At 44.3% G+C, this 12975-nt stretch overlaps 1 protein-coding gene and 1 long non-coding RNA gene across 14 annotated transcripts in view; one reads left to right on the top strand and one right to left on the bottom strand.

The window, feature by feature from the left end:
* The first annotated feature begins 4941 nt into the window (after positions 1 to 4941).
* LOC148683689 (uncharacterized) lies at positions 4942 to 12826 on the top strand. The gene is made up of 3 exons (XR_015946860.1): positions 4942 to 5022; positions 6654 to 6748; positions 12174 to 12826. It is a non-coding gene; the product is annotated as an uncharacterized LOC148683689 (long non-coding RNA).
* The window catches only part of RAB11FIP3 (RAB11 family interacting protein 3), a 98621-nt gene continuing 93473 nt past the window's right edge, over positions 7828 to 12975 (bottom strand). For all 13 annotated transcript variants that reach the window (XM_035131071.3, XM_088657023.1, XM_088657025.1 and 10 more), the window contains 2 exons: positions 12228 to 12368; positions 7828 to 10909 (listed from right to left, as the gene is read on the bottom strand). In XM_035131071.3, the coding sequence (XP_034986962.2) occupies positions 10796 to 10909; positions 12228 to 12368 (255 nt within the window). In that variant the 3' untranslated portion in view covers positions 7828 to 10795. The remainder of the gene's footprint in view (positions 10910 to 12227; positions 12369 to 12975) is intronic.

Genomic DNA, 12975 nt, shown 5'->3' with positions numbered 1-12975 from the left:
CTGGCACAGTCAGGGTTGCAAAACAGGAAATGGCGCAGTTTAAATCTCCAAACTCCAAAAACAAAGGTTATATCCAGACTGGTTGCAAATTAACATTCTTTATTCTTCTTCATACCTTAGTACTGTTATAGCCATTTGTGGAGAAAGCATTTAGCAGTATTATTGTTCACTGTCATATAATTTGTGTTCTCTTCACTACTGACAATTCACAGTCTCAAAAGAGTAAACAAATTCCTTTCCTTTGTGATGTCATAATGGTGGCTTGCTGATACTGACTCCAGCGTACAGGGGGACTTTTCCCCAGTCCAAAATAAATCTTTGCAGGGATTTTACTTAAATTCAGCCCTTCTGCCCTTTACCCTGCCTCAGGGGAAGAATTTAAGTCCAATCTTTGGAAATTTAAAACGCCCTAAAATTCTTTCCAGCTTCGGGAAAGATAACTGCTTCTTTCTTCTCTCAGTGCGGGAGATCGACTTCCCATATTTAAATCTCCACCCGTAGCCAAATACTTCAATTTTTAAGCCAATATAAATTACTCATGGTGTAGTCCTTGAATTTAAAGATTGCTTTGGAAGAATTGACCGCTAATTCCGCTCAGTCTTGCAGCTTCGCGCTGTCAGGGGAAGCGTCTTTGTCCGATGCACTGGGGCTCCAACTCCCTCGCTCTCAGGGGCTCAAAACAGAACCTTACGAGAGAGGGAGGAGCCCACTTTTTGCGCCCACTGGATGATCATGCCCCCCAAAAGCTCAATTTGGGGTTCTTGAGGGGGTCCGTTGTGCTGGAGTGGTTCCCCCGTCCCTGACGTGCCAAGGTCCGTTCTGCCGAACAGACCTTCGACTGATGGCAGCTCCGCGATCAACCGGAAGTTTTCAGTATGTATTAGAACAGGGGTCCCCAGACTACGGCCCGGGGCCCGGATGCGGCCCAATTAGCCTGCCAATCCGGCCCGCGACGACCCACGCCGCACGCCGCACGCTCTTACGGTGCGCAGCGCGGCAGCGCTCTTCCGGGTTGGGGAAAAAGCGCCGAAAATCCTTTCTGCGCATGCGTATGGGCCTCTCCCGACCCGGAAGAAGTCATTTCTGGTGCACTTCCGGGTCGGGGGAGGCCCACGCGCATGCGCACAACGGATTTTCGGTGCTTTTTCCACCCGGGAAGCGCGCTGCCGCGCCAGTAAGCGCCCATGCGCATGCGCACGGGCGCGCACTCCCCCGCCCGCCAGCCCGCACAGGCGTGCGCTCCCCCGCCCGCCGGCCCGCCGCGCGATCGGCACGGTGGGAACCGGCCCAAATGCCGGTAAGTCTGGGGACCCCTGTATTAGAATAAGTATTTTAAGATAGAGAGTAAATTTAAGATTAGGATAGAGATCAGCATTTATGAGTAGAACTAAAGAGGTGAAAGGAAAGGAAGCTCAAAGGTGGGACCGAGGGAACTCCCTTCACGATGGAAAATTAAAAGATTAGTAAGAGTGAATTTTTTTGTATTTTTTGTTTCTAATTGTTTGTGTATATTTGTTTTTTGATTTTATTGTATTTTTGTATTTGTTGTGTATATCTTTTTGGAAAATGGAATAAAAAGTATTATGGAAAAAAGAAACCAATTGTAAATATTGGTTCATAACTAAAAAAATAAAAAAAGAATATCGTCGAAAAGTGCATTTATTTCAGTAATGCAACTTATTATTTTTAATTTTTCTTTTAATTTTTACAAATGCTTTCTTTTGGAAATTCCACAGTAATAAAACAAATAGTTACAATAATACAAAAATAAACATCGCTATTACATTTCATTGATTACATTCCATTTATAATTGACCCACCTAACAACAAATAATTACAGTTACAACAAATAAAGGCTTGACATAGCTTGCTTTGCATGTCATGTACCGGTATGTATCTCATATATTGGTCTCACCTTTTAAGTTGCATTACTGAAATAAAATGCACTTTTCGATATTCTAATTTTCCGAGTTTCACCTGTACAGTAGTAGCTTTTTCTTGTGGGGGAGTGGCTCCAGCTCACTAATTATTTGGGTGGTTCTTTTTTGCATCTTTTCCAGCACTGCAATATCCTTTTTTGAGGCGAGGCAGCCAAGTATTCCACAGTGTGGTCAAATCCCAGATATGTATGAAGGTATTATGCTATTAGCAGCTTTATCTGAGATTCCTTTTCTATCTATCCTCTACAAGGAACACGCTGTTTTCACAAGAGCTGCATATTTGGTCAAAATTTCCATAAATCTTCCTTATTTTGAGTGTTTTGTTTAGTTGCCACAACAAAAACCTAAAAAAAAAAGAAAATCCCCATAAATCTATAGCAGTCTCAATATCTCATTCCTGTTTAGTCACTGCCAGCTCAGACCCTGTGTGTGTGTGTTTGTATTCAGTGTGTCCCCAGTATGCATCACCTTAGTGAGATAAAATGAAATTTGGGGCTTCTTCCATCTACCGTACTCAGGCACATAGGCACTGCTTTGTGATCAGTTTTCTCCTTTCCCCCCAAACCAGTCAATTCTCTTTAGGTTCTTGTGGCCATCCTTACCCCATTCATCCCATTTCACTCTGGCAACTGAGTTATCTGTCTCTGTTTGCATGCGCCTTAACTCCCACCCAGGCCTGTACCCCTAAGTACAGTATACATCCTGTTATACATAACTATTATACATACATGACTGCTTATTAAATGCATGCATTTACAATATACATTCAATCATTTCATGCTGTTTACAGGCTCAGAAGAACTCCCATTGAGGTAGAGGTTAGCCTGAGCTTCTGTTCTGTGCCAAAATAAATATTTAACATGGGTGTGTGCCACTGCCCCAGCATTGCTGCTGCTGTCAGTTAAGCTTCTCTGCACTTAATAACACATTCTATAACAGAACACTCTTTAGTTTGCTTAAGCAAAAAATAGCAGGTGGTGTTGAAAATAGATCTCCTTTCACACCACATTGCTGGACCTTATAATTGTCCAGAATGTTTATCCATTTAATTTGAAACTTGCTACAGTATCGTAACAACATCAACAGGTTGTGGAAGTACCCTTATGAAGAAGCTGCAGTAAAGAGTGAAAAATCAGATTAGAAATTCAGCTTTATATAGTCTCGAATGCTGCTCACATTCTTTAGACATCTCCAAATCCAAACATCAATAAACCTATACATTCAAACTTGTGAATTTTGTAAGTTTAGATTTGTACGTAAAACACAAGACTTGCTATATTTTTGAGTCATAAATGACTCCAGAAGGATATACAATATGTAAAGCTTTCCCCCGAACTGCTATCACTTCATATATTCTGCAATAAACTATGTCAATTGTTTTTTAGCGTTTCAACACATTTCAACTTTTCAAAAAAAAAAGGGTTTCAAGAGTACAAAATGGAGTAGCTTTACCTGCAGTATAGGAATCTGTAGTCCAAATATCACAGAATACGACTTTATGGTAAAAGGCACATTTCCTGTAAATGTACAGAGTATTTTATTTCTAACCATTGGGACAAACCATTTATTTGCTGGACAGGTGCTGCTTATGGTTTTGTGTTCTTCGGATACAAATACCCAGAAAACAATTTCATGGAGCACTGGGGGCACGAGCACTTAAATGAGCTTAAGCCTTTCCAATCCCTCTTATTTTATATGAATAATTTACTGAGGGGAGAAGAGGGAGACATGATTACTTCCAAAGACCAGAATTAAAAAGGCAGCCTCGCAGCTCACCACCCTCCTGTCAACCCTCATTCTCAAGGCAGCTTCTTACATCTCATTTTCTCATAAACACCAGGTTTGCAAGTCACAGGGGAAATGCAAGCCCTAATGAAGAGATGTGGACAGCACCAGAGCAACCTGGAAAACAGACAGGACTTGGAAGCCAAAAAATCCAGGCCAGGAAAGAAAAGTAAGCCAGGCGATCCTTGCAGAATCAGCCGTCTGACTAATATCATGGAAGTTTGCCAAAGGCCGCAGGGGAGACGGGAGGCCCTACCACTGCCTCCAGTGAGCAAGCAGCAAAGACTCCTGGTGTTCCACAAAGGAGGGTTGCCAGATGGGTTAGTGTTTTCATGCTGCTGACATAAGAGCTAAAGCTTCTAAACTGATCCCCAAACTTTTGAAAATCAAGAAAAGAATGGCATTCTGGCATCCATCTGTCTCAGGAGGCAATAGAAGAGTGTGCCTTCAGGGATAAAGCCAAACCACTGGAGAGTTACAATGCCTGCTGTGGCCACAGTGACCGCTATGGGAGAGACCTGTTTTGTGGCAGCTGGGGCAGATGAAGGCCTCTTCTTGTTCTGATGCACATGTGCCATGGCATTTCTTCTTTCTGCGCTCCTCCCAGCTGTCGTCCCTCCCCTGGTCATGGTCTTGCTATGTATGTTAGACACAGGTGAACAGACAGTGCCGAGCATGGTAAACAAGTATGGTTAACACAAAAGTTGAGGCAGAGTAAGACCCCACTCCAAAAGGGACGTGGGTGGCGCTGTGGGGCTTGCTGATCAGAAGGTCGGCGGTTCAAATCCCCGTGGCGGGGTGAGCTCCCGTTGTTCGGTCCCTGCCCCTGCCAACCTAGTAGTTCGAAAGCACGTCAAAGGGCAAGTAGGTAAATTGGTACTGCTCCGGCGGTAAGGTAAACAGCGTTTTTGTGCGCTGTTCTGGTTCGCCGCAACCCCAGAGTCGTCCGCAACTGGACCTAATGGTCAGGGGTCCCTTTACCTTTAAGACCCCACTCCGGTGTCCTGTTCCATGGGAGCTTGAAGCTCACTGGACAAATGATCAGGGTAGACAAGAGCAGGACCTTGGACAGCTCCAAGGGGTCCTGCTAAGGCAGCTCTAGGCAATGTTGCCTCATTTGTTTATTTTTTTAAAAAACAAACACATTTGTTTATTTTCACCACATGGGTCTCAAATCAGTTCACAACAATATACAATATGCAGAATTTAAAACAAACCTGCAAAATTTAAAAAGTCTCTCTCTTTTTTAAAGTAAAACATCTGAGGAGGACTCAAGAGGGCAAAGGACTCCTGAAATGTAAGTTTTGACCAGACATCTGAAACTCAGTAGGGCCGGTGCCTGTCTTGTAGGAGGGAATTCCATAGGCCCACAACACTGAATGTGTGACTTTACTTGGGTATGAGTCATGCTTCTGGCCCATAGGCAACCACTAATGGTGCTCAGGGATCGACCTGGGGTGTACAGAGTAAGACAGTCCTTAAATGACCCTAGGCCTAAGTTGTGCAGGGCTTTGCACACTAGTACCTTGAAACTGGCCCACTTGCAGACAGGAAGTCAGTTCAGTTATTTTAACATCAGCCTTATGCAGGCTGTCCAGACCTGAAGTGTGGTGGGCTCCCTGGAGAAGCTTGTCTGTGTGTCTGAGTCAGAGGAAGGTAATAGGCTTGGTCTCAGCTAGAAGGGGCCCAAATAAGGTACCCCCAAGGAAATAGCCTGAACCTCATCTTATTCCTCTGCTCTACACATTGCAAGGAGCCAGGGTCATTGGTCATCTATCTCTTGTCCCATTCTGAAAGCGATGTTTAAGTGAATTCTTTCCCCTTCACTGTGAGAGCTTAAGAACATAAGCAGAGCCCTGCTGGATCAGGCCAGTGGTCCATCTAGTCCAGCATCCTGGCTAAGCAGATGCCCATGGCAGGCCCACAACCAGGACCTAAGTACCACACCACTCTCCGCTCCTGTGGTTTCTGGTATTAAGATTAAAATGTATTTATCTGCATCGGCCTTTGCAAGCTAGCATGAGGGAACTGCTGTTTCGTTGCTGCTTCGAACTAAGCATTTTGTTTATATCTTTGTGAGATTTTACTGTAGATCATTTCGGGTGATAGTAAGTTGCCTCGAGGGTCTGTCTTGGCAGACAGGCAGAGTAGAAAGGCTTTAAAAAATAAGTACTAAAACAGGGATAGGACAATGTTTCAAGGGCAACCATGACAAGAGAGGTTTCTTTATTTAAAAGTGAAGTAGTTTGCTCCACAGGGTCCAAAGACACAGAAGTATAAGCCATTTGGGGAATTTGTAAAACCAACATGGTGTAGTGCTTCGTGTGTCGGACTAGGACCTGGCAGACGTTAACAGTTGTCCACAGGTTTACCACACCTATCAGCCAATCACCCATTCCCACCACCCTTCTGAGTAATACCCCTCCCCACCCTCTCACTATATATAAGGGCCTGGTGACTTCTGTTTCAGTGTATCTGAAGAAGTGTGCATGCACATGAAAGCTCACACCAAGAACAAACTTAGTTGGTCTCTAAGGTGCTACTGGACAATTGTTTTATTTATATATCTATTTCTACTGTGTCAGGCCAACATGGCTACCTACCTAAATCTAGGACCTGGGAAATCAGAGTTCAAATCTCCACACAGACATAAAGCTCACTGTGTTACCTTGAGCCAGTCACTGCCTCTCAGCCTAACCCTACCTTACAGGATTGCTGTGGGGATTAAATGAGAAGGGGGAGAACCACGTTGACCAATTTGAGTTCCTTGGATAAAGTGGGATATAAACAAACAAACAAATAATATGAGATTCACAGTCAATCTATATAAAATGCCCAGTTCTTATAACTGTCACAACCAAATAAGGCCCAGGGAGAGGCTATGCAAATAGGAGTAGCCTCAGTGTGAGCATGTGTTCTACTTTACAGAGGCTGTCCAGTTAAAGATGAAGAACCAAAAAGGGGGAGAACCAGGGAGGAGGAGGATTGAAGTTGCCCATCAGCCATGAGCACCTGGACAGCAGGTAAGAAGGCACACAGGTCACTTGCTGTTCGTCTTCTCCAGTATGGTAAGTAGTAGTCTCTTCTGGATAATTAAATATAGTGATTATTTCTAAATGTGCATCTGTAACATAAAATAGGACATGTCATGTTTGGCAATGCACAAGTGGCCACTCTCCATCAAGGGAAGGGGGCAGATGAAGCCCAGTAGTGCCACTAAATGCACCACTTTGCTTTCTCCCATACAAGAGAATGGATGTCACACACATAGGGAAACTGAAAGGCTGTACTTGGAGACACTGGTAAGGTGCATGCAAAATTTACCTCCACCACCAACTCTAGCTGGCCCAGTACTCACTGTCAGCTACTCAACTGAGGAGTTCCCCCCATACCTTCTCCCAGACATTCTGCAGTGAGCTAGCACCCAAATTCCAGCAGCTCTTTGATGCCATCTAGTGCCAGAACAAGAGAAGTGTCATCAGCCTTGCATGATCAGGAGAGCATTGACTATGAGGTTAAGTATCTTTTTTAACAAAATAAAAAAAAATCCTTCAGTAGCACCTTAAAGACCAACTAAGTTTTTATTTTGGTATGAGCTTTTGTGTGCATGCACACTTCGTCAGATACCTACCTAACTATCTTTTTAACATGAGTTTTCAAATCACTTCTCGGAACTTATGTTAGGCCTCTGTTAATACCTTAGGGAAGTGTGTCTGTTGTGTGAATATGCTCAGTACCGGAGAAACCATCAAATATCCCCACCAAATGTACAAAATTCTCTACATGAAGAACTTGCTCATGTGTGTGTATATATATCTCAACATCCTGGCTTGAATGCAGATGAATGTATCAGAATGAATCACCCTGTGTGGTGATGTGTGTTTTATTATAATCACATACAAATGCACATGTGGCACTTCCAGGGGCATGTTTGACTAACAACCTCTGGTTAATATCCTGCAGCCAAATCCTGCAACGCCCACATGAAGACACACCCACATAGCCTGATGCTCCCAACAGGAGTCCCACCCCCCACCTCTTATTATTTCCATATTTCCCTGGTGCATTGCAACACAAAAGAGAACAAAAACTGAGACAGAGAGAGACTGGTCTCCAGCAAAGAGACGGTAACAGCTTTTAATCAGACAAGAGTCAGTACACCCGTTAAGACAAATACTGTTCGCCTCTTTCTGGAAGTTCCTTCACATACCAGCAGGGAAGAACAGGTTTCCGCAGGAAATTAAAGCAGTGTGCAAGCCAGTGCTTCACTTTTGTTGGTTTATTATTATAATTTTCCCCCTCCTGTGACTATTTACATTACAGTACCTCTTTGTGATCAACCGGGAGGGCTGGGAGAGGAGTGTGTGTGTGTTATCGTGGGCGTAGATGCCCAAGTCAAGAAAGGCAGATCTGCTTATTTATAGATTTGTACATTATACATATATATATGTGTGCGTGCGTGAGTGTGTGTGTGTGTGTGTGTATGTATACACAGATACGTTGCTCTCTTTTTTTTAAGTATTAAAAAATTGATCAGCCATCAATCTATAAAAATACCTAACTCTACAAGGTAGAAAAAGAAAAAGAAAAGCCTTCCTTTTCCAAGTATACACTGATTTACACCCAAGAGTCCATTGGAAATGTACAATACGTGGATTCTTTCTCCAGATTTCAGGGGTGGTTGAGTGGGCACAACAAGGGGATAAATGTGAAGGTGGGTGTTTGAGCTCAAAGAATCACTGTCCAGGTGGAAAAGCAAACACTTCCACATTTTTTGTCCCTGTGTTCCTCACCCCCACACTTGATCTAGCTAGAAATTATAGAGCATGAACCCACTGATTATAATAATACAAAAAAATAGTTCCACATAATCTGGCCATGGTGCTGCAATTCATCCTGGGAACCTGGTAAATGCAATTGAGCTCAATAGGAGCAAAACCCAGTGACCTTGGATTGGGACGCTCACTTTGGTGCATTTTTTAATTAAAAAAAAAACAGAATAGGATTGTTGCTTTCCCTGTACATCAGGGGTTGAGAACTCAAGCACTTTATGTTTTCCAGGAGGAAGGAGATATGTCAACTGTCACTGCCCACTTCTGCTCTCCATGAGAGCCAGATGCTTAGATGGCTCAGGCAAGTATGTGGGGTACCGCTACATACCTTGTGCCTAAATGTGTGTGCTTTAAGAGAGGGCGGAGAGATCTAAGAGGGAGAGGGAGAGGGAGAGGGAGAGGGAGAGGGAGAGAGAGACACCCAGAAAAAACTCAGAACTCTCAGCTCCATCCCAGAACCAAACCTTCGCTGGGTGTCCTAGGCAATGGCCAATCAGTGCCCCTTCTTAGGAGGTCCTGAATGTTTTCTATGTGCAAAGCAGCAGGATCCATCAACAATAGATTTACACTCCACCTTCCCTGTTCCCTAGTTGTGCCATTAAAAAGAGAAACCCCCAAGCAAAACATGATTTAAAACCAACCCACAGGGCCAGATTTTAAAATATATATATATATAGAACAACTTAACCTTCTAGTTCTGTGGAGACAGCATACCTTTTAGGTATGGGAAAAACCAACCTTTTCCTATAAAATTTGGGATGGGGAGGTAGGGAACATATGCTTTTTCTTCCAATTGGGCTTAGAGAGGAGGAGAAGAGAAGAAGGAAGGGAGGATTAAGTTGCAACACATCCATCTCTCTCATCCTGTCCCAAAAGTTATGCAAAATGAAGCAAACAAATCCTGCCAGCTTTAACCATTTTAGAATTGACTCTTGGTATGGATATGATGGCATAAGTTTCATTCTTGGTTAATGGAATATTCTGTGCAGCAAAGACATGGCTATGTCAGCAGCTGAACAGCTTGCTTCTCTGTCTGAAGTACCTGAAATCTCCTCTCCCCCTGCCCGCAAAAAAAGTTTCCATTCCTGTCTTAAAGTAACCAAACTGCTGTGAAAATAAAGGTGTGCAGTGAAAGTGAATGGATGTGGCTGCTGCTGCACCTGAGGGGAAGAACAGCTCTGCCTCCACTACTGAAGTATCATCAGCTGAGCATCCCCACCCCTGGTGCCTCCAGCAGACCAACCACATCACCTGGTGGGCAGCTGGCCTGCAGAATAGCCATCAGCTGTGACTAGGTCTTCAAGCAGAGGGTGTCAAGTAGGCAATTATTTTTAAAAACTATAATGCCAGAAAGCCCCTCTCCTGTTTTTCCACCTGCCAGAACCTGTTCACCTCCCTGCAACCTCTGATGGGAAACAAGCCAGCCATGTTTTTTTAAGGCAGCTTGCCAAAGGAAAGGGGTTGAAAGGATCACACAAACTACACGCAAACCCCCTCCCTCAAATATTTTGCTGGGTGCAACAGGGGGATGCTTCAGCAAACTAGAGAGACTAAAACTTTCAGACCAGGTAAGGGCCCTTTTCTCCCCTTCCACTGGTTCAGTGATAAAAGTCATCCACGTGTCTTGTGGCCTTGACCCCTCTTGGAGGGCGCCCACAGCTTCAAGAAGGGAGATGCTGCAGAGTGCAACTGATGTGTCTCCCAGTGAGTTTTCAGGAAGGATGGGGTGGGCAAGGCAAGGCAAGGGAGGGAGGGAGGGAGGGAGGCAGTGGAGAACTTCTCCTCTTCTTCATCTCCCCTGTGATGGCTGCTGCGGGGCAAGAGAGATTTGGACCTTTTTTCTCTCCCCTTTGCGTGTGCAAGGCAGGGTTTTAAGCTTACAGGAAGAGGGTTTCAAGTTGCAGCCCAGCACGGCAGGCTACTGGTGTGCGTTCCCATTCCCCCACCCCCTTTTCTCGCTGTGTTCAGCGCCTTTCCCCCCCTCCAGCTTTCCTTTTGCCCACCCCCATCCAACCCTCGCGAATCACAAGGGCTCAAAAACCCACTGGAGTCAGCGCGGCCAGGCTCAATAGCCACCTCTCTCTCCCACAAGTCCACCAGGTTCCACCACCTAACCAATTTCATGACGTGAGGCTTCCCGCGCCTTCTTTGCAGAAGAGCCAAGACTTGCCAGCATCTCCTCAAGAGCAGCAAATGCACTGCACCCAAGTGTCACTCAGGACCGCAGTTCTCAGCTTCCTACTTGACCTCCAGGATGGATGGGTTGGTTTCCATGATGGCCACAATGATCCGGTCAATGTAGTCCTGGAGCCGGAAATTGATCTCTTCTTGCTTCTGAATCGCCTCCATTAGCTGCAGGGGGGAAGAAGAAAAGGGAAACTTGTTACATGAAGGCTGTTATTCTGAGTTGGCCAACTCTGGGCTGGAACAGCTTGTCCAAAGGCAAAGTACAGTGATGAACTGCTGCACAGAGGGCCATAGCGCAGTGGTAGGGCATCTGCTTTGCATGCAGAAGGTCCCAATCCCCAGCATCTCCAGACAGGGCTGGGAGAGAATCCCACTTGAAACCCTGGAGAGCTGCTGCCAGTCAACGTAGACACTACTTGGCTAGATGGACCGAGTATAAAGGAGCTTCCTATGTTTCTGTGCAGAAAAAAGCTCCCAAATACAAGAGCAGCAAACCATTACCAATAGTCCTTCCTAATGGAATCTCAGTGGAATCAATCCAGAGCTTGTTCTTGCACCTTCGATGGAACATACCAAGCACAAAGTAGCAGCTGCTCGTTCCATCTCCCTTCATGCTTCTCACTGTTTCCTTCAGTGGATTTTAAAGCTGGGTGACATCTTCAGTTGTGTGTTGTCTTAAACTGACATCCCTTACAACTAAATATACAGAGTGAGGCCCACCTGCACCCCAATTTTACATGGTTATTAGGGAAAGATTTTGAAATGAATTCCAGGGTAACTGCTTTATGTACCACTCTAATATTGCCTCTTCCAGAGAGAACTTACATGACTATTTACTGAACTGTTTTTTACTGATCAGCTTTCACTCACAAAATACAGCTTTTATATTTTCTGATTTAAGACCCCTCGGGGCACCTTACAACTCTTAAAATGCATCAATAAAACCATATTCAGAGTGAGAAATAATAATAAAAGCACAAAAATGGCACAATCCCCACCCCCATATACCTATTTTGTCATTACAGTGGGTTGTAAGTGACAAGGAGAGTACTGCAGAAGGGTGGTCCACAAATTAAAATTTAAAGATTCTGGTCTAACTTCCATTTTCTCACTGGAATAAATACTTTTCAACTTCCTAAAGGCCAGAAACTTTTGTTTGTTTTTGAGGGGGGAAGAAATACAGTTTCTGTCTCATCAGGATTCATACCTGCCAAGTTCCATGTAGGCACAGCACTTCAGTGCAGCATCAACAGCGAAAACTCAGCATTATGAAGAACACTGTTGCATTTGATTATTTGTTCCGAAAAGATTTAAGTCCTTAGTCTTCCTTAAAAAACCCAAAGTTTTGAAAGGTTTGAGTTCTGACTGCAAAATTTTACCACCATACTTTTGATTTCCATTTCATATGAATTTAATTTCACCTTTACAGTACTGCTGACAGGAAAGTGGTACCCAGAGTCTCCCGCAGACCCTCCTACAGTACCTCATCTCTGGAGACGGAGCTGATTTCTGCAGCCAGAGATTCAGAGAAGGAAGCAGAGAAGAGGTTCTTGGCGCCTTGAATACTGAGGTTTATGATCTGCCCATTCAGCTCATCATTCTGTTCCTTCAAGTTTCGGTTATCCTGTTGGCAAAAAGAAACCCAAAATGTTGCAACTGTTATCACTACCAGCTCCTTCCACTATGAACAAATGTGTGAAGCTGTCTTACTGCAGATGCCCACCACCCAGTTCAGAATTCTGACTGGCGGTCTTTGTGATACACTTTCATGTAGCCTTTGCAAACCTCACATCCATTCATGCCACAAACTGACAGCACACATAAATATCATTCAAAACTAAAACATATGTGCCATGAGTTCTATCTAATGCTCCCCGTGCATTGATTTGCCTGTGCGATGGGGCTCTTTCTCTCCTCCCCTCGTGCGTCCCCCAACCCCCCAGAGCAGATTTTGATGACACATGGGGTGCTGTAGAAGAGAGGACAGGAAGAGAAAACTGCACTGAGCGCATGCAAGTCTGCTGCACGAGTGCATTGGATATGACTTCATAAACCTCAGCTGAATTAAAAATGATTATAAAATTAATTCAGATGCATGGTCATAATTTCCTGGCAGCTGTCACAATGCCCACCATATAAGTAATATAAAATTGGTTCTCCAATAACAACTGTGCCCACAACATCCTGACATGCTTCATCCAGGTAATATAAAATAAAGCTTGACAAAAAAT

Source organism: Zootoca vivipara, chromosome 13, assembly GCF_965207765.1.
Source record: "Zootoca vivipara chromosome 13, rZooViv2.hap1.1, whole genome shotgun sequence".
NCBI classification, from domain to species: domain Eukaryota; kingdom Metazoa; phylum Chordata; class Lepidosauria; order Squamata; family Lacertidae; genus Zootoca; species Zootoca vivipara.
This window is presented reverse-complemented; position numbering and strand designations above follow the sequence as displayed.